This window comes from Scomber japonicus, chromosome 24 (assembly GCF_027409825.1).
Source record: "Scomber japonicus isolate fScoJap1 chromosome 24, fScoJap1.pri, whole genome shotgun sequence".
Taxonomy (NCBI): Eukaryota; Metazoa; Chordata; class Actinopteri; order Scombriformes; family Scombridae; genus Scomber; species Scomber japonicus.
Genome location: NC_070601.1, coordinates 5975394 through 5998018, shown reverse-complemented (window position 1 = coordinate 5998018; position 22625 = coordinate 5975394). Strand labels below are relative to the sequence as shown.

The 22625-nt window shown below is 39.3% G+C and overlaps 1 protein-coding gene across 1 annotated transcript; it reads left to right on the top strand.

The window, feature by feature from the left end:
• The first annotated feature begins 16451 nt into the window (after window positions 1–16451).
• LOC128354494 (collagen alpha-1(VIII) chain-like) lies at window positions 16452–21219 on the top strand. The gene is made up of 3 exons (XM_053314719.1): window positions 16452–16524; window positions 18229–18529; window positions 19044–21219. Exons 2-3 carry the CDS (start codon window positions 18232–18234, stop codon window positions 20996–20998), a joined length of 2253 nt encoding a protein of 750 aa, XP_053170694.1. The 5' UTR covers window positions 16452–16524; window positions 18229–18231; the 3' UTR covers window positions 20999–21219.
• Window positions 21220–22625: the final 1406 nt, after the last annotated feature.

Genomic DNA, 22625 nt, shown 5'->3' with positions numbered 1-22625 from the left:
GTGTGGAAATGGAAACCCAAGATACAGAATACCTCCAGCTGGCCACTTGGAACCCAAACAAAAGTTAAAACATCATCAGCATAAGTGTTTATTTATGCCGTGTTGGCCCAAAATATGGTACATATACCCGGAAAGTTGTCGTCTTAACCACAGGGCAAGAGCAAAAATGGCAGAGGAGGTGACATATAAATCTGCACAATCTAAAGTACAAAGAAACAAATGTGTTTGTTGCCACAGCTGCAGTAGGTTATTTGTAAATCAAATGCAGCTAACCACAAAAAAAAACCTCTCCGTATCCCATTTTCTCAAGGACTTAAAATAAATACTCCCAACCGTACAAAATGTATTTAAGCAATCACTGTTCAGAGGAGGGGTTTTGTGAACGGTCAATTTGTAATTCTAAATACTCAAAGTTTTGGCAGAAGACAGCTTTGTGGTTGGAGGTTGACTACAGTCCTTGAGAAAGTCCAAATGCACTGAGAAGCAAGTACAAAAAGAAACATTGTGTTATTATTGTTATTTGCAAGAGTAAAAATGAGGCTCTCCAAAACACTGGGATTCGTCAACTCACTGGGATGTGAAACAAAATAACCCTCCACCCCTATATTTTTCCTTAGAGACACATTTGCCAAGTCAGTGGTCACATTTTACAGAACCTGTGTGATTTTAGGATTGTCTTGACCATACATGTGAAACAGGTCATTGCCTCATGTCTGACTTCTCACACATATCCAGTCATCTATAACGGATTGCAAGCACCCAAATTTTAGACAGTCAGTCTGCAGAAAACTTTAATGGACAAGTTTTAACATTTTTCACAGCTAATCCCATTCTTCCCTCCTCACTGCTAAATGCACAATTATTTCCTGAGTACTTTCTCAACCCCCCCTCCCCCGTCCCAAAAAAGAAAAAAAAAGCCAATAAGTGCACTGGAGGAAGGGGAAGGTCTGCATTTTTCTGAGTCGGTATGTGACTTGTGTTTTTATGAGATGTTCTAACAGGCGGGTGCAATCAACGGCCAAAATCGACAGCTGTGGGTCTGCTAAACGGGAAAAAAATTGGGCAACCTGAACAGGAGCTAAGAGTCCTAGTCGTCTCTGTGGTGACAGAGGTGGAGCCAAGGTACACTGTCGAACTTACTTCCCATCTTCTGCATTTCTTTCTTTCTCTCTTTCCTTGGAACCCTCTGGAGCAGCCAATGCAGAGTAAAATATTAAATTTAAGGTTTGGGTTTTGATTTGGAAAGCTCTAAAGTATAAAGTATGTGAACATACTCTTATAGGTATTTTTTTCTTATTTACATTGTTCTCATAAAAGCTAAAGTAGGGGATATTGTATTATCAGTAGAAGATATTGTGATTATTGTCTTGGATTTAATTTGTTACTACTTTACATTTCATAATTACAGCTGTTACAGCGTTCAACAAACATATCAGTAGCACCTTTTGAAGTATATATTACATAGTTCTTTAGAGGAGAGGAGGGAAGAGGAAGACAAACAAGAAAATGTATAAAAACATCCAGAAATACAGCTGCAAGCAGCAAATCTGGGGTTCAAACCAATACAGACTGCTTATTGGTGATGCACAAAATGTCATTAATGTATGGCCAAATTGTCACCAGGTCCGTGCACATGTTTGGAACAGCTGGCGCCCCCTATGGAGTGATTTCAAAATTGTACCTTTTGATGAGCTTGGTCCAGTAGTCATCCACAGATCATTTGGTAACAATCAGACCTACAGTTTTAGAGTAAATGTCAAAAATGTGTTTAGTTGGTTTATATGGATAGATTTATCTGAACTCACATAATCCAGGAAAAAAAGGGTTTTTGTGTGTGTGAGGCTTATGCTTTGAAAATTATAGGCCATAATGTAGTGTTTTGGGGTCACATTTCTTGGACAGCACTCACACACAACTTCCAATCAATCGGTCAAAATTGGGCTCATGTCTCTCACACTCACCATCTCACAGGACTTTATGAAAACATTTCTGGAGAAAATAATAAACCAGCACAAAAACAATGGGGTTACATCCCTTCAGACTTGAACCCCTAATTAAGTATATAAAAAAAATAAAGTATAAAATAAGAAGAAAGCAAATGTTCTTTTTGAAAATGTGGACTTATTTGGTGTCTCGAGAGTAGTATATTGTACGCTTTATAGATCACCATTAATAGAGCCAACCAATGGTGCAGTGGTGGTTGAGGATAAATGAAAGAGTGCCCTGACTTTATTCATGTTACCCTTGAATGGGTCGTGTTTTTTCAAAGGAGGTGCCAGGAAAATAAATGAAATGAGCACCCACGAGAAGTTCTTCCCCCAACGTCCACTTCATTTTATTTGAGTTAAGTGTTGGTTTTGGAGCAAATTGCATTTCTAGTTTTGCCAAATAGTAGATTAAACATGTGCAGAGCAACAAATTAAATTGATGGTGACCAGATTAATCACATTTCAGTCAATCACATGGAAGTTGTTTCATAGCTGCAGCTACATTGGGAAAACATTGGAGCTGTTTGACAAGCTATGATCCTAACTATGAGAAAGATTCCTCAGAAATTTGACTAGATTAGAAGTCTATTCAATATCAATCAATCAATAATCTCTCTTTTCACAGATACATCTCCAGGAATCGGGAACACATCTGAATCACAAACCAAACTCAAGCTATTCTTACAGCGCATCCACCTGTTAGCATTACTCATTATTACAAGCTGCCAATCCCAAGATGAAAGAACATTGATTGAGGAACAGGAAACAAGCAGTAATAAGAGTCATCTCCAAGATTTTCTGCGTTATTCATGTTGCTGCAGCAACTTGGCCTTGAGATATGAGTCAGTAACTACACAAACGAACAGGAGGTCTGCTTGCAGACAGGTATGAAGTCAGTATTTCCACGCAGCTGACTGCTTGTTGTTCTCTCTGTTGAGTGTTGAAAAAACAGCTTTCTGCTCTCTGAACTTCATTAAATTGAAAATGATGACTGCAAGATCAACAATGAAAAATAAAAAATGAGTAGATCTATTGTACCAGATATATAAACATACACATGTGTAGGTTGAAGGGAAATACTGTTAAACCAAGTACAGCATGAACTGAGCAGTGTGTGAAGTCATGACTGTTTACATTGCAAATTACTTTAACAAGCACAAATTGTAATGTGCTTGCAATGTGAGATCCTGCATTAAGAAGCTGACAGTAAAACCAGCAGGGGAAACCAAAATGTTTTCTTTATAAGCAATTCATGCATGGAGAGATCATGTTAGAAAAAAACTACAAAATCGCAGCACAAACAAAAACACAAAGAATAATTCATCAAATGTGAACCAGCTGTTCAGAGAGTGAATGGCCTTCCCTCCGCCCCTCCTTGGTACTTCGAAACAGTGAAGAATTTGCTAAATATGTTAAACCTTCTACACCGAAAGCTCTTGGGACGAATGGGAGGGCAGAGCAACATGTTCATGCAAACCAGAGCAGGCAGAGTAGGGTTTAGCTTACAGAGCTCCTCTCATTTAGTGTAACTATGTTGATTTTCATTGGCAGATCATGAATTTTAACTTTTTTTTTCTTTCCATGACACAAACAACATATATGTGTAAAAATTATCATTGCCAAAGAGTGAGGCAAGGGTTTTCTCTGAATGTTTCAGAATTTGGTTGGATGGACTTTCAACCACTTTGGTTCAAACTGAAATATCTCAACATCCATGGAATTAATACAACCAACTGAAGTGATCCCCGGAGTTTTCATCTAGTATCACCAGCAGGTCAAATTTTAAACATTCATGGTCCCTAAATGATGAACCCTAATAATCTTGGTGATTTGTGGTTTTGGATGAAAGAACTCAACTGTAAATCTTTCAGTTATTAAATGGATTGCTCTGAGATTTGTTACAGAACAAATTGTATTACCATCGGCTTCTGCTGTAGCTACTTTTTTCTGCTAGTTTGTCAGTGTTTGTATGCTAACATGCTAAATAATGGTGAGCAAGGTACTGTATATACCTGGCAAACAACATGTTAATTGTCATCGTATGTTAGCATGCTGATGTTAGCATTTAGCTCAGTACAGAATTAGAGAAAAGGGAGATACTAGTTGTAAGTGTATATGAAAGATAACAAGGTCTGTACTGTAGCCCACATTTGCTTGAATGTCCTTTGAGAAATGCAAAAAATGCAAATACAAGACAGCTACTAAATTGACTTTATGGTGGGAACGTTTTTGTCAAGAAATAACTAACAGTGCAGACATTTTTCCTGTGTTTGGTAGTCGCATAAACCTCCCTAAATCTTGACCTCAGCCAGCACTGGCTAACCAAAGTGAGACCCTGCCCTTAAATCTTTCTGCATGCAAAGAATGCACAGAGAGATCCAAGTCAAACGAGGATCTTCCTCCTTGTGAAATATTGTTGTGCAGCTCATTGAGTTTTACTCCCCTTTTTCCCCTTAGTGTGTTTCTGTCTTTAAAAGCCTCCTTTACCAAACATGCTATTCTAATAGTGGTTTCTCTCTCACACATACCCTGTTATCCCCTTTCTGTTTTCCTCCCTCTTTCTTTCTCCTTCTCTCACATACATGCACAGATCCAGAGCTTCTCTTCTCTCTCAGCTCATGCAGCTCCACCCACCTGCAGATAAAAGCCAAACCCTGACCAGGGCTGCTGTTCAGCGTCTGTCCCAAACTCCTCAAAGCTCTGTGATACTTCCACCCTGCAGCAGCAGCAGCAGCAGCTACATACACACACACAAAGGTAGGCTAAGTGATGCATCACCACTGACACAGATTTGATGATGTTTTGGTTGGCATGGCTGTCATGTGTAGGATTGTCGCTGCAGCTTTAGCATTTAGTGTGCATGAACTCTATCGTCATGATCAAGCTCATGGTTTGATAATTAGTGTGTTTTTTTGCATGGTTGTTGGATTGGAATGCACAGAGTGGACCGTTTTCCTCTTTTCTCTCGGGGAAAAAAACAGACAAATCAAGTTTTGTCTGACTTCTTGGAACAAGAGTCATAACTTTCTGTAGGGCATGTGATTCACAAAGCTAGAAAAAGGAACATGAAGATGGAGAAGAAAAGCACACACACACACACACACACACCAAAAAATGTCTGTTCAGTAATTATTTTTTGACTCTTTGATGACCAAAATATTTCATAAGACACCCTACTTCACAGAGGTTGCTGCTGTGCAGTGAAGCCTCGGCTGACAGAAGTCTCTAGAGATAATGTCTGACAGTTTCCAAAAACCCAAAAGAGACACCTGGGAAGAATAACTCAGGCTTAAGCTTGTTAAAATAAATGCAGAGTGCAGCATCTTGACAGGATTCAACACCGGTTAATGGAATGTCTTGACATTTTAAAACATTTAGTTGCATGTCAACACCAAAGGAAAGATGTAGACAGTCTTCAACCAATGTTTGAGGAGGACAAGTAGTGAGTATTAAAGGTATTCTAGTTTTAAGTGTCTGGAAATGGAGTTAGAAATGGAAACTGAAGGGTTTTAGACCCCTTTTTTCAAGCCAAAACATGCATAACCTTTCCTCTATACTGATCAGAAGTTTTTTTTCCCCTTTCTGCCTCACTATCCTCTAAGCATAACTTGATCACAGAATATCTGAGTGTGCACCTGCCAGGAAACAGTTGTGAATCCCTGCTTAAAACTGTCATGGATTTATCACAATGTTACACATGTCCAAGGTGGAGCCGTTGAACTGTTGTTTCTGCTTTTTGTACCGCATGCAGGTGGAAATGTGTTTTCATAGCTGCTATAACTTTCATGCAAAAGTAGATTACATTATCAGGAAAGCAGATATGTGTTCGTGCAAGTAGAAGAAATGAGCTTGTAGCTAATGAGCTTCACAGGCCCGTCAGATGAACTGAGATGATAAGCTTCTTAATAAAATGTTATTTTTAATTGAAATACCAGAGAGGTCCATTTTTATAGAACTAGATTTGCTGTTAGCACTTGCAGCTGTTTCCAAGTTTCGGCTCTTAACTGGCTTTATAAAAAAAAAAAAAAAAGCCCACAAGTGATCATGTTTTTCCTTTCAGAGAAAACTCTTAATCAGAGGAAAATGCGGTGAAAGGAGCTTACATGTATGAACACAAGTTTGTTTTGGGGGACTTAACAAGCTGGAAGACTTGCAGATAGTTTTTGATCAGCATAACACAATTCTTCAGATGAGAAAAGACGAGGTCACAAAAGTTCAGACCGAGAGAATGTAGTGCTTCAAGATCTTGGCTTGTGCTGCAGTACACTTGATGAATGCCTGATTGTGTTGGAAGATCGATGAAACATTTATCCATCGTCATATGTCTGGACTTACCTGATTTCCCAAAATGCATCCAACAATTTATAGCCTGTATGTGTTTTTGTCTGAGTGCATGTTTTTGCTTTAGTAGAAAGAGAGGGGACAAAGAAAAAGTGGATTATCTACACTAACAAACAGTTAGTACAGTTAGAGGTGAGATTAGTTGGGTCTTGGATTTATATTTGCCTCAGTTGCCAAAGATCAGGTCAAAGTTACCTCAAGATTTATAGTTTTGAATCATGGAATCTATTGAAAGCAGGTCCTCAGAAAATGTCTTCATTTTTGAGCACACTGTGGTGTGTGTGTGTGCGTGTGTGTGTGTGTGTTCAGGCCTGGAGGGTAGCTGCATCTTCTCATGTGAACTCTTGCATTTTGGCCACAGACAAGCTTCACCAATCCAAGTACTTAGAAAATGCTGCTGTTCAGTAAAAGCAAAAAGTCTCCTCAAAATGTTGATTGCATGTGCCATCTCGTTAATATTGATCATTGTTAACCCCTTCACTTCAAGGCAAAAGGAAGAATATGCATACAGAGCATCATAGAGGCACAAAGTAGAGGAATTGAATGTCTCTTTAAAAGTGCCTTGTGCTTTGTGCTATGGTATTTGTTGTTGAGACATTGACGGGTGATTGCTTTGAGCAGACATTGTGGAAAGGATGCTGTTTTGTGGTATTTGCAAGTTTAGGGAAATCTGTGCAGGAGTGAATCCGTTGCTTCTGTCAGCAGGCTGTGACTTGATACATTTGTTGCTCTGTTAATGTCTCTTGACAGTATTTTCTCTCTGCCTCATGCTCTCAGACTCCGTCCCAGTTCTCACCTACTGAACAGGAAGTGTTTATGTAGCTCGGAGGGAATGTGTCTCTTGATCCCGCAGCTGCAGCTTCTGTGATTCGAGGCCGTCTGTCCAAATGTTCCTCTGCTACTGTGCAGAATGCTGCAGCCTCAGAAATGTCACATTGCCTTTATATAACTAAATGCAAAATATCTCTCACTGTAGCTGCCATTTAGATCTGATTTTTTCCAGAAATGAACGTTAATAGTTGTGACAAAGTGAAAGCGGAGGGATAAAAATAAATTAAATGTGTGTGCAAAAAGTTCTAGTTTAGTTTGAAAACATCATTCTTGCATTACAGCTTAAAATATTGTATCTTTACTGCTACGATACTCGTAAGTAGACAAAGTCGTAGTTCTTATTATCCCTCGTAAATACTCCACTGCAAAAACATCCGGACAGTGGGGAGAGGGAGGATCATATTTTTTTCTGAGTGGCATATTTTATGGTGTGACTGTATAACACATTAAGCTCCCCGGGATTGTCGTCATATCCCATTACTGTTACTGGTCAGGAGGTGCATGCATGTCCTAAATGATCGAGGGGTATTTTATGATCTCAATAAATTGACATTTGTTAGATAATAAAAAGTTTGCCAACACAGCTGAAACCTCAGTGACCAATCATTTGTTGAAGTCTGTGGATGATGTAGATTTACAGCAAGAAAATGCTCTGGGGATCAAAGTGAACTTATCTGCAATAAACCGAGAGAAACCCACTCCCAAAGCAACACAATCACCACCTATCATTTTCAAATATTAGTCTGATCACACCCTTTGGGTTTTTCACCAGTTGAACTTCTCTGGAATTTTGAATTTCTCCAGTTATACTTTACCTTTTATGGCCATTTTTAGAGTAAACTGCAAAAGTATTGATTTTAGGATGGACTTGTGATTGTTTTTTATGCATTTCTTTGTGCCTTTATCTGGTTAATTTGCATTGGTGGTAGTTAGATAATTTATGTAAGTGAAAACCTCTCAAAAAATACTCCATTACAGGTTAAAGTTCTGCACTTTAATGTTTTATCAGCAAAGGTAAAAGTACTTATCTGTAGAAAAATTGCCCTGGATATGATTGTGTTTTATATTATTGGATTGTAACTGATGCATCAACGTGTAAGGCTGCAGGAGGTGGAGACACTTTTACCTACTTCATATATAGTAGTTTAGTCCAGTGGTTCCCAACCTTAAGGTCAGGACCCTCCAAATGTTCTAATGTTGCCCTTTTTTGTGAAATGTTGGCTAATTTTTATCTTTTTAGGCCCCTAAGTGACATGAATGAAACCATGTGAGAAGTTTAGAGGGTCGATTTCTCACTAGAGAATCTCTTAACAACTCCGAAATAACATCCGAAATATGACAAGCACCAAACTAGACGCTGTTTATTTATTTTCTGAAAAAGTCAGGACCCATTGGTTTAATGTTTACTAATGAATTGCAAATGTAGTTCAGTAAAGAAAAACACAATATCCTCTGAAATGACATATAGGTAAGGAACAAGTACCTCAAAATTGTACTTATGTACTGCAAATGTGCTTTGTTAGTTTCCACCACTGTTCATTGGAAAGAGTCAGAAACAGAAGAAGGTAGATGACATGTGGCCTCTTGCACAGTGTGGGTTGTTCTTGTCTGATTTACACAGTACACAAAATCTATTTTTGCAGCTGCAAACTGCAGAACTCCCCACTGGAGTCTGTGGTTTAAACATAGTATAAATGATCAGATCTGATTATTGGCCAAACGTTGTTATTGCCTATAAAAATAACCATTCACTAGTGGAGTGTCCCTTTGAGAGCCAGTGCAAACAGGAGAGAAAGCAAGAAAAATGTGGCAACACCGCACATGCAGCTCAGGCGATGCACTATGAGTGTAAGTGTTTGAATTAATTGGCCGCCAAAGCTAAAAGTGTGGAAAAGTCTGAAAAGCCTCACAAGTGTTTCCTTCCTGCTATGGAAGACAGTGGAACACGTCTTGTAAAATAAGCTCTCTTCAAAGCAAATGTTTTCGGACTGAAAAATGCATTCTTCCCATTCATTTTTTTATTGGCTTAAAAACTTGAAGTGCTTCTTAGTCCTGAGATGCTATTAAATACTGTCCACTGACACCAGATACTCTGTTTTGACAGAACTCAAAGCTAATAGGAAAATAATCCTCCTCCCGGTCCGATCTTTGCCCGAAATGAAAATTGTGGCCAGACATTCGGTGACTTGTGGTTCCCAGCACTGTAGGAGAGGGAAAATCTGTTGATGGGTTGGGTGAAGAGGTCGGACAGACTGCGTGAATGTGAGTGGGAGGGAGGTGCCAGTGCAATTATGTGCATGTACGTATAAGCGTGTGTCAAAGGTTGGCGGAGCAGTAAGCAAACAATGCGGTTGCCAATTTGAAACTCATCCTGATGCTACTTCCTTTTGTGGTTACACTGAACATCAGTTTAAAATGTGTTGCTGCCTTTTTAAAATTAGGTTTTTTGAATCCACTTAAAGGTCAGCTGACCCCTCTTCCGCTCCTCATCGGATTTAAAGCTGTAGACGCCCGCAAAGGCGACTCCGGCCTTCGCTCTGCAAAGAGATCGAGTAGGTGTGAAGGAATGCAGAAAAAGAGCAAAAAAGGTTGTAGAGGAACTGAAGTGGGTGAAGCAGTCTTGTACATGTTGCTTAATTTTTCAACATGCTGTGAGAAAACTCAATACTCCCTTCCCATCAAGATAAGCTGAGACGTGGGGAGAAAATGTTACGTGATGATTGACCCAGGATAAATCACCTGCACAGAGACAGTAGGGTAGCACATGCAGAAAAGAAAAACAGTTTTTGATCCAGTTCATGCTCACAAAATGACTTGTGGTTTGTGAGAATAATGCAGGGAGAGACTGTTGTGGATGGAAAATGGCTGATATGATGCACCAAAACCAATTCCCAGTATTAATTACAGGGAGAAAATCTGACTCTACAGCCTGAACATGTTTAAATCACCCTGCAAGCACAATCCTTGTCAGTTTCTCACCACTGGAAGCACATTTGGTTCTCTAACCAGTCTGTGGAAAACACCAGTTAACAATGATGCAAATATTGATGGGTCAAAACTGGAGTTTGGTGCCCTCTATTGAACCAACAGCCTCACTGCTGGCTTTGTTTGCACTGTGATTCTTCATTTCTTTGTCAAAAATGTGATGTCAAAGTGAGACATCTGTCAGTTGTTGGGCAAACATATTACTTTCCATCAGCTGTAGCCTTGAAATATACATGTACAGTGAATTGATATGTGACATTTAGAATACAAGTGTGGTTGCAGCTGTTAATTATTTTCAATTCGCTAAGGCTTTAAAAAAAATTACAGTCATATAAAATAAAAAAGCAGCAACTCTTCATATCTGAAAAGCTGTAACCGGGGATATTTTGACATTTTGGCTCCAAAAATTATCAAATGATTAATAGATTGTCAAAATTCTTGCCAGTTAATTTAATGTCAAATCCATTCACCTTCGGATCGAAGTGTTTTTTGGCTTTAAGTCGTCTCTTGTGACTCTTGCTTGCAGAAACTCCAAGTCCTAAAGAACCACAGTAGAGGTGGAGTGTTTTTTCCTACAACTACTCACACAAACACACACATTCATGCAAATATTCACACACACATGCATGCACGTTCACACACAGGTGCATTCCCCAGATGTTGTCTTGGCACTTGGGCTACCTCTGTCAGCTGATTGGTGCATTCCTGTGTGTGTGTGTGTGTGTGTGTGTGAGAGAGAGAGAGAGAGATAAAGCTTTTTCACACTGTTAGGTGTCACACTGTTGCATTATTTTGATAATACTGCTGTTAAAAAATGTTCAAATATCCTTATTTTCCAAAAGGCTGTCCAAATATGTGGTTCAAGACATTTTTGTAATGTGCAATGGGGAAAGTTTGAACAAAAGTGTCTCCCAAGTAACCAATATTTTGACATGTAAGAGATTGCATTTCAGCTACTGTTTTTATTTTATACCTATTACAGAGATATTTATCAAATCTAGTATTCAAGTCCCTCAAAAACATTCTTGACTGAGGCAGTGTTTTTAATTTGGAGCCACAATTTATAAGCATATTTCAAATATAAAAGCTAATAGAAAAATGCTTCTCTTCCTGTCTTTAAGTATGTGCACATGTTTGTATGTATTTCCTTTCCATGCTGCCACTTATGACCGTAAATCACTCAAATATGGTCGCATGGTGTCGTCTTCTTTGTTTGTCGACTGTTCCTGTATAGCCTTGTCCTGCAACCTGCTCTCATTGGGGAAAAGAAAGTCTCTGCAATCTGTTTGAAAAACAAAAACCAGGCCTGACCACACGCAATTTAGACTGGCACCCGTATCTGTAAGCAATGGCATGCCTCTGTTCCTCATCGTTTGTTTATCGAGCGGTAAAGTCCCCCATCTGGAATCGGTCAGCGGAGAAATGGAAATGTGATTATTTTCAAAGCCAAGCTGGAGGTGATAAAAGACTTGTGGCTCATCACCAAGCTGAGCCGGCTGCGGTTGTAAGTGTTGGCAAAGAGGTTCAGAGGAGCCAGCTTCCATTCTGGGGCGGTGCAATCTTTGTTGCATGGGATTGTCATCAAGCGAGAGAGGGCCTGAAGCAAGGTGTCTGAAGAGTTTTCATCAAAGTCGAGTTCATGCACGAGATGAAAACAATAAGCACGGAGTATGTTTGAAAAATGGATTTTGCTTAGACTTTGTTGAGATGTGAAGAGCACATGGTGGGGTTTGGGGATGTCAAGTCAAGTTGATTTTTATTGTCAAGCCATCCGTGTGTGTGGATGAAGTTTTGTTCTCTCAGGAACACGATGAAACAATCAAGTGTTGGATGTCTGAAAACTTTTTCTGCTTGTCTGCAAAGGTTAAACCTGCAGCTAGAAACCTTTGACAGTAACCTTCCATTTGATACACAAATCATATCATCTTCCTCCAGCTGAGGAGCATCTTAAAAAAATAGGTCTGTCTTTTCTCACGCTGATCTCGCAAAGGTCGTACATGCTTTTTATACCGTATACCATGTTTATGTTATTGTACTCAGTTTAGGTGAGTGTTGAGAAAGATTGGATCACAAACCCGACAAAGCTGCAGCTCATGATGCTCTATATATTCCCAATGTAGAGGTAGATGAGGACGAGAGGGTTCTCCAAAGTCTGTTTTTAGCAAAATTGTTGTTCCTGTTCCAAGATGTTTCCCAACTAATGTCTGTATCAAATAAAAGCGTACAATAGCCAAAAAAACACTAGATTAAACAAAATTATTTGGTAAAACGGATCCAATTCTGGATTTTTTGTTCATGAGAACCTAGTAAGAAGTGAAAAATGCACATTTATGGAAATACATTTGAGAGGAGTTACTGTTGATGAAACGCACAGATATGAAATTTCAGGTTACTGATATACTTGTTGTACACTTTCCCTCTCTCTAGTTTGGCAGCCATCTCCATGTAGAAGCATGAATGTCTAGATCTCTTGATGATAACCCAGACTAAACTCTACAGTTTGCAACTTCTGGTACGAGTTACTGTGTCGGAAACATCAGCTACACTGTTAATAATCAGAAATTTCACTCTCTGCGGGCTTTTACTTAAAATAGCTCAATAAATCTAATCAATTGCTGCACGTTAGCTGAGGCAATCTAATCAATAAGTCACGACTGAAAGATGGAAATAAGTTCTCGGAAATCAGCTGTTAAATCTTCATAATTTGGATGAGGAAAAATGTTTTCTTTGTGGTCAAATAGCAAGAATGTTATTTAACCATCTGACCCCGAGCAACAACATGATGGAAAATAAACAAAGAACTAATAAACAAAGAATTTAAAAAAAACATTCAGGAAGGGATTTTATTTGTGTTTAAATATTTGATGCACAAGGTGCTCAAGTATTGAACATACAGCTGAACATACAGACAGTGTAATGTTCTTACAATTCAAGATTTTTTTTATTTATTTTTTGGTAACTAACATAAAATGGGTCTGTGGTCCAGACACAGTTACTCCAATTGCTTTCCCATTACACTGTCTGGAAACCAAAAAATGACTGATGATACGGACTTTTCTGTAATCAAAGCCTCTCTCTTCAAAGTAATTGGTAGCTGTAGCAGAGTAAATAGCATATTTGCCTTCAAATGTGAGCGACACTCAAGCATAACATTCCAGTGGAAATATTAAAGTCTGAATGCCATGAAATTGTTCCAGTTGTTTAAACCGCCATTGCGTAAAAACCTACAGCATGTTTGCGCATTTGATACCACAATGAAGCAGAGTTCCTTCTTTGCCAGCAGGATGTAGAATGACTGAAATGTTTAAAGAGTGTGTGGTGCTGTGCTGTGTTTTCATTTTAATATTTTAGTAGTACGTACGATTCAGAAGTTGTATTTGCAGTGGTGTCATCACTGTTGGAAGGCAAGTGACACAATAAAGTTTTCTAAATGCTTCCCAGCAAATGAGCAAATGTGTAGGGAAGTATAAAGAGGATAATAAGGCTGAGGATACAGAGGTCAGAGGTCAGACTTAATAAGAGGCTGGAATAGTCTATCGTTTCAGTGATGAGAATAGTATTTATTTGATTTATCATGATTTACAATTGCTTTCACTCAGTTTTTAGAGCATTTTTCAAAAAATCCCATTACAAAGTGTTTCATCAGGGCAGTAAGCATGAAATAGACAAATCATAAAATCCTTCAACTTAAAAAAAACAAACAACTCTTTAAAAATGTAAAGAAAATAAAAGACAGGGAAATTCAGGAAAAGCTCTGTTTTAAGAAGTCACTGTCAGCCAATTTAATTTCATCAGACAGGTCATTCCAGAGCTTCAGGGCCCCGGTTTTATGTGCAAATCTTACCTCAAAATGCTCATAGAAACAGTTCAATCAAATGAGACAATGCATTATATTCATCAGAGAAACGGATCATTGTGTTCATCATCATGAATGTTTGAGATTTGAGCACTTAGGGTAAGGTTTGCTGGGTTCTGCACACCAAAACTTTGCCAAAACACTGTATTAGAGATAATTAAAAATGCATTGCACTGCATTGTTGTGCAATTAATGTGTAGCCATGGAAAAATAAAACTATTTCTATCCAATGCGACAGGCAACAAGAACATGTCCAGTGAACATAACATCACAGAGCATCTACGTTATGCTGACGTTTGTCCTGTGAGATATTAAACTGAAAGCAGAAGGGGAAACATTTTCTCACAAAATAGACAAAGGAAAAAATGAAAGGACCTCATTGTTGTCCCACAAATGACCTGCCTCTGGCACTGTTCTCCTGCTTAACAAGAGATGGACTTTTTGAGACAGTGTGTTCATACTGACTTTGGTGTATATGTTTATATTGAAACTGAAAATGTCCTTAACCCCGTCTTTTAAGACATGAGGTCACCACTGGTGAAACTCTGCCAAAGGCTCCAACTTCCCAAACGAGCCCCGTCCCTCCTGCAGCTCATCCGGTAAATGCAATAGGATGTGTTTTGGTCTGGTTCGCCTCTGTAAGCCACAAAGATTGACGTATCTTTGGAGGTCGGGTGGAACATATGTTTCAAAGCACCGCTCTGTCCTCTTTGTTTTGCTGTTTTTATTGGAGGTCGTCTCGTTTCCTCGCCAAGCATGTGTTCCCTTTTTGTCTGCAGAAAATAGCTTGCATTGTGAGAGTACACGGAGGTTTTGACTACAGCAGTGATCACTTTAACATTGCCATGTGTGAAATCATGTTCAATTTAGAAGATCAATACTTGTGTATCAATCCCTTGCTGGTTTTATATCCAAAAAAGATGTTTGGTGCAGTGCGAGGTTTTGGGAAAACATGAAAAGCAAACTGTTGAGTCTGGCCGTAATAGCAACATGTGGCAATAAAACATTTAAATGACCAATTTATAGTCAGTTGACAAGCTGTTTTGAATTTAATCAAATTGTAACTTTTCCTGTTCCCATGTTTCCCTACAAAACTTATTTAGGGAAAAAAATACACTTTTACCCTTTTTTATCTGTTTGACAGCATATTAACCTTTTGCTCATGTACCACTCTGCCTTTTTAAAGAGTGACAGGATTCAACTAACTTTTTATTAGATTAACCTCTTAAAATGGTGTTTGTGTTCTTACTAAAGAAATTCAGGAACAGGTGTTATCTGGTTGTTAAAATAAAGCAAAACAATCACCTCATGTCTTGATGATTTTATTATAATAATACTTTTATATAGCACTAAATCAAAATGCTTCACAACACACATTTCATAATTTCACAAAATTAAAAACTAAAATAATATGCATACACATATAAAAACACATACACAGTTTATATTTCTTATTTTCAGCTAAAGGACTGATTTAAAAAAAAAAAAAAAAAGTTGTCACATTTCAGCATGCAGCCTTCATCAGACTGTGTTTGAACAGCTCTCTTGTTAAATGACACATATTTAATAAATAGGTAAAGACTTACACAATTCATTCGCACCTGCAAAAAGATGCAATAAAACCCCCAAACTAACAAACACATAAAATATAAAAGGAAACTAAATTATCACATTGACTTGTGCCTGTGAATTTAACATACTAATTAGTTATTCTGAGACACAAAGGTCAGCGAAACAAAGTGTAGAAACTCTCCTTATATGGGCATTCAATCTCATATAGGTATACAATCTCTGCAGGCTCTGTCCATGGTGCTGGATCTGTACATTGTAAATAGCATCCCTTACTGTGAGGCTTCTGAATACAGTCTGATGGCTGTAATGACCAACAAAATGTGGATTTAAACTGATCATTAAGGGCTCTGTATAAGATTTTTATGCCAATTTCCACATACAAGAGGCTTAATCAAGCTTTGTTTTAATAAGCAACTTGTTATTAAAAGATGTATATGGCATAAGGACAGTAGATTTCCAGAAAATACCAGAAAATACCTTGAAATGTCCCATTTTCAAAGCTCTGTATAAAAATTAGCGCTGATGGTTTCATGATGATAGCTACCTCCTGCAGTACATGGGCTACAAAGATACACTTTCATAACGTTAAAGTTATATTGCCTTTCATTTAATAGCCCTGTCCCTACATTCCTCAAGGAAAAAGGTGTGTCTCAGCATAACTGTATCAGCGCCAAAATATGTCTACCAGGTGGAGATAGCAGCTTAGTGTTATAAACCCCAGGCCTCTGCGAAAGGTCACCACCTGACATTCATCGAACCTGACATTCATATTTTCACAGGGCCCAGGTCTGCAGCAAACACCTGGCTGGATCCCGTACATGGCCACCGTCCCACTCATGCCTTGGAAAAGACCCAGAGAGGCAACCTAAAAGTGAGGGGAATTAGAGGAGAGACCAGGCGAAGGCGAAAGGGGTCGAAGATCTTCAGTTTTAGAGGAGGAGAAATCTGAAAGTAAGGAAATTTGGCATTTTTGGTAGCAGGTGTGGAGTGAACTGACCATAAAAAAGACAGAGGATGAAAAGCACACTGAACTGAAAGTGGACGGCATTTCAAGTCAGACTCCTATATCTGTACAGAGGAAACTACACAGATTAAGAAGTGCATGCTAAAAATATTCCAAAAGTAATCATATTCAGCCTGACACTATTTAGCTTGCTTTTTTAAATAATTGTCCAGAAAAATGTAAGCAAGTCTCATTTCCATTATTTGAGATCTCCAAAAACTTTGATCTCTCTGGTTCTGTTTCAGGACACACAAATACCACAGCAGAGGAAAACATACATTCACTCATCCACGTTTGTTTTCACACCGTGCTCTTGGCAGCACTTAGCCAATCTCTTTAGCGCAGACATGTTTAAAGGATTAAGGATTATGTTCAAAACTGACCGCGTCCCCCTATGGGGCCTCTTAATTACGATATATGTTTTAGCAGCATGTGCTCTGTGTAAATCACTTCAAGGATATGAGACTCTGAGGCTTTTACACAGTATGTTTGAATGGATGTGTAAACAAGGGGAAAGAAGGACAAGAGGGATATTGCCCACATTCAGGCAGTAGAGGGTATTTGTTACTTTTTTTGGTTTGACCACAGTGGGTTTCATAAGACCCCATGTGTTGGCTTTTGAAAGAATTTCATGATTCAGCTGCATGATTGAAGAGCACAGCCTACTGGTCAGGAACCAACATGAAGTTGCTGCGTGCTGAAGCTCAGCATTTATGGCAATGATGCACAGTATATATCCTTGTGGTGTAAACAGCATGCAACAGACCACTGTCGCTATGTTCAACATTCAAAAATAATGGACAGGATCTCGAAAGAAGCTTGGCGTAGTCTTTCTTGTGACAGTGTACATAGCCAAAACATTGTGTCATAAGTCTGGCTTGCCCAAAGTATTTACCATATTTTATGAGTATGTATTCCTATTTTAGAGAATGAACAAAATGAGCACAAACAGGCAGATGTTGCACAAGTTGTTGTAACATGTAGTATATCATGTAGTATAAGGGGAAATATAGTTTTAAATTAAACAGAATTAAAAGGCATTTATTGAAATATTAGTGCTTGATTTTGACAGGTTTGGTTAGCAACCAGAAAGCACTCTATCTCCAAAAACGCTTCACAAAAGACATATTTTAATGCTATTTTAAATAAACAGATTGTGATAGATGAGCATGAAATGCACATGTCAGACTTTGTTTAGTTCATTCCAGTCCAGCAATTCATTAAGTTTAAGAAAAAGTTAAACAAAAAAAAAAGTAAAGTAAATTGAATAGCACAGAATGCTTTTAAAATTTCCTGGATCCTCACCTGTATCTGGAGCTGCTCCAAAACAAATCATTCCTTCCTTGGTCTATAACCAAAGAAACAGAAACAACATCCTTGCTAACAGCTATAATTTGAGATTTTTTATAAGAACCCTGGGATTGTGATTCCTACTCATCATTGTCTTTGTGACTAACTTGAGCTACAAAATCCAACATGTCGGAATATTTCATTGACTTTTGGCTCTTAAACAGTAATAAGGGCAAATGAAAAGGCTAACATGAAGTACCTAAAGATTGGTACTAAATAGAATATTACAAGTTTGACATTTCTTACAGAGACCTAAATGCATACAGTGTGTTCATTTTTACCTATTTTCTTCTTCACTGCAGAAAATGGTGGCTGTACCCATCCGTTCTTTCTTCCTACTCATCACAGTGTTCCAGCTGTGTTTATTACACCTGGCCCACGGAGGGGCATATTATGGACATAAACAGCCCCCTCAACAGCATCAGCCCCCCCTACCACAGTACAATGATGGGTACCCTCAGCAACAGTTTTTGGGGAATGACATGCCACACTTTCCTCAAAGAAATCCTGGCAAAGACATGTCATTACTGCCTCAGTATGGAAAAGAGCTTCCTCAGCTGCCATTGCAAATGGGCAAAGGGATGCCACTGACTGAGGGCAAAGGTGAGGTTCAAGCAGTTTGTGGAAATTTTGTTTTCAGTACTTTATTGTATAAAATAATTATCCTAATCTCCTGCAGATCAAACCTGTTTTGAGCTTTTAATAGCTACAGCCAGACATTTGCTATCCTAATTAAATCAATATAGGTTTTTAGTTTTCACTTCATATACACACAATTCTACAGGGACATTCAAATAATGTGATCATTATCATTAGATTTTATTTTTTTAAATTGAGGAACAATTGGCATAATTTTAAGGGCTGACATAAATTACCACTCTAGGGGCTGTCATAGTCATCTAGCTCTAAAGTTCAAACTGTCTTAAGAAATTATTAATCAGCATTATTGCAAACATTTTACATTTTTATACATGTAAACTCACGAGTTGCCATCCCAAAGACAATTGAATGGATATTAAATCAAGTAAGGACCATTTGTGATTAATTTATTTTCTCGATCACTGTTGAATAATTTAATCGGTCGCCTCTATCTACCAATTTTTTTCCTCGTTTTCAGGACAAACTTTTCCCAGAGGGGCTAAAGGTCCTCCTCCCCCTGGTCCTGGTGTAGAGGGTCTCCGAGAGGGTCCACAAGGAGTTCAGGGCCCCCAGGGACCAACCGGACCACCAGGACCACAAGGCCCCGCTGGGCTGCCAGGCCAGGGATTGCCAGGCTTGCCAGGAAAACCAGGGCCTCCCGGTCCTCAAGGTTACCCAGGAATAGGAAAACCTGGCATGCCAGGATTGCCAGGTAAACCTGGAGGGCCTGGATTACCAGGACCAAAGGGTGACCTCGGACCTAGTGGTATTGAAGGACCAACTGGACTTTCTGGGCCTCAAGGACTCCCGGGCCCACCTGGACTCCCTGGTATTTCAAAACAAGGAGGTCATGGGCTGCCAGGACAGCGGGGTCCTTTTGGAGAGCCTGGCGCAAAAGGTCCACCTGGGTTTCCTGGTCCTCCAGGTCCCAAGGGAGATAAAGGAGTTGGTCTACCAGGTTCACAAGGGTTGAAAGGACCTAATGGGCCACCAGGTCCACCTGGACAAGCAGGGATACCTGGGGTTGGCAAACCTGGCTTAAATGGTTTTCCAGGACAACCTGGGATTCCAGGAAAACCTGGTCCTCCTGGAGAGCCAGGACCGGCAGGGCTACCTGGTGATAGAGGTCAACCAGGACCATCAGGCTTACAAGGAATTGGAAAACCAGGAAAAGATGGTCTTAGAGGGCAACCAGGACTTCCTGGAGGGAAAGGGGAACCAGGCCCTTCTGGTTTACCTGGAGGTCCAGGATTGCCAGGTTATGGTAAACCAGGTTTTCCCGGGCCTAAGGGTCATAAGGGACATGCTGGTATTTCTGGACCTCCAGGCCCAAAAGGTGATAAAGGTCATGGAGGTCTTCCAGGGGTAATCGGACCTACTGGTCCAAGTGGTATGCCTGGCCCGCCAGGTCCAATAGGGCCTCCTGGTAGTCTTGGCTTCCCAGGGCAAAAGGGAGAAGATGGTGCTGTGGGCCTAAAAGGAAATCCAGGATTGAAGGGTGACTTTGGGCCTCAAGGCCTTCCAGGACAGCCAGGTTTATCAGGAGAGAGGGGACAACCAGGGACAAGAGGTTTCCAAGGGCCCATTGGCCCAAAAGGAGAAGCTGGTCATAGGGGTTTACCTGGTGCCCCTGGTGGTGCTGGATTACCTGGACCAAGAGGAGAGGGAGGACAACCTGGAGATAAAGGCCACCAGGGACCACAGGGGATTCCAGGACTCACAGGACCAGGGGGACCAATTGGACCTCCTGGGCTTCCAGGGCACAAAGGGGAGTCAGGTCCACCTGGTAAACCTGGCTATCCTGGTGAGGGAAAGCCAGGACCCCCTGGTCATATTGGTCTTCAAGGTAATCCTGGCCCCAGTGGCCCCGCTGGACTTCCAGGACAACCAGGACAACCTGGACCCCCTGGTCCTCCAGGACTTCCTGCTACATCTCCTGACCTCGGACAGATCCTCCCTGTGACGGGCCCGTACACCGGCCAAAAACAAGGTTACAAGAAGCCAAAGAATGGAGGGGACATTAGTGGAAGTGCAGTTGAGATGCCTGCATTCACCGCTAAGCTCACAAACCCATTCCCTCCTGTTGGCTCTCCCATCATCTTCGATAAACTCCTGCACAACGGCAATCAGGACTACAATCCCCAAACTGGTATCTTTACCTGTAGTGTACCAGGGGTCTACTACTTTGCTTACCACGTTCACTGCAAAGGAGGTAACGTATGGGTGGCACTGATGAAGAACAATGAGCCAGTAATGTACACTTATGATGAGTACAAAAAGGGTTTGCTGGATCAGGCATCAGGGAGCTCCGTGCTTCCATTACGACAAGGTGACACTGTGCACATACAGCTGCCATCTGACCAGGCAGCAGGACTTTATGCTAGTCAATATGTCCACTCCACCTTTTCTGGATACTTATTGTACCCAATGTAAGACATGTCTAAACAAATGCGATAATCAATCCCTCCATGATGTCGCTGAGTTTTTTCTGATTATTGCAGCCAAAAATGCTTGATTTTTGCAATGGCTTTTCTCAAAAATTTGCAATACAATTTACAATGTTTTATGTGCTGTTGTTGCAGTAAAATTGCAGGAATTAGGAAAAATTGCAAGCCAATGAAAATAATGCAAATTTCAAAAAACGACATATTGGCTACCAGTGAAGAGTCATATGTAATCACTTTCTGCTTGCTGCGATTTTTGCAACATTACCATGACACAAAATTTGACATTTAGTACAAAGAAGTCCATTTTGTGACCGCAAAATAGAAATATCCTGGAGGGACTGGATAATAATGGTGTAGTGATGGTAAATTTGACCATAATAATGTTAAAACTGCTCCAGTGAAGTTAAATGGTTTACAATGAGTGTTTTTTAAATAGCATTTTTTTGTAGTAGGAACATACTTCTTTCAATTATTCTTTGCATTATATGCATCACATCAGTATTTACATACATCAGTGGAGTCTCAAAAAGAGCAGTTCTAAAAAACTGGGCAAAGTATAAATGTGAGAAACCACCATGTTATAAATCATCTGGTTATTGGTTATAAAATATCGGAAGCAACAAAGATTGTGGCGAACAGAAGTCAAACTCTCCACTGTTCTTTGGAGAGTAAGTAAAAAAAAAAAAAATACTCTTCAGTTTTCATAAGTCTTATATGTTTACATTTATTCTTATATCCATCCACATGTGTTCATGAACTGGCTGGAATAATTACTGGAACAATGAGGCTTTATGGTGCAGAATTGTAATCACTGTTTTATTCACATAAAAATACAGGATAGCGTTTTTTTGCTTTACAGTTATATACTGGGCACATAAGCAGATGTTGGTTTCATTGCATTTACTCACAGCTATCATAACATAGTTGTGCTATGTATTTGTGATCATCATACAGTTAAATTATTGTTAGTCTTTTTACATTATTTGCAATTTTTCAATACTTAATACACATTTTGACATATTCATCTGATAGTAAAGTTGGATGAGTGTTTTATGCAACTCATACCATATGAGAACAGAAATAAAGTTACCGTTTTGCCCACAATTTCACAGTTTAGCAATCTTTTCATTTTCTTTTTTCTTTTTGACCATTTGATGTCAGATCTTTCTTGTTTTGTTTGTAATAAATATGAATTCTTTGAAAGATATTTGTCAGTTTGTCAATATTCCGTAATTTATTTGTTTGACTACTGATTACTTGGGATTGTTCTGTTTATTGAACAGTAAATGAGGGAGTTCATTCCAAAGTGCAGAACACAACACGCTCTGTGGCCAAAAAAAAAAAGAGAAAAATAATCAAAAGTACATTTGTGCTCATGCCCATTAATACTCATGTATGTCAATATTTTACAGTTTTTATTTTTAGTTAAGTTCTTTAAACTGTGGATATGCCATTTTGGAATGAAACGTTTTTTTCCTCCTTGTTTCTTTTCTTTTTTTATTTAGATTGGACAATGGCGCACAGCTTAAGCATAAGACAAACTGTGCCTAAAGTATGTGAATTGGTGAATTATTGGTTAGTTTTAATAAAGAAATAAAAACATTTGTCTTGAC

Excerpts from the sequence above, each read along its gene's own strand:
- LOC128354494 (XM_053314719.1), top strand. The coding sequence starts at position 18,232 with ATGGTGGCTGTACCCATCCGTTCTTTCTTCCTACTCATCACAGTGTTC. Across the intron at positions 18,530-19,043 it reads GCCACTGACTGAGGGCAAAG|GACAAACTTTTCCCAGAGGG; the intron begins GTGAGGTTCAAG and ends CCTCGTTTTCAG.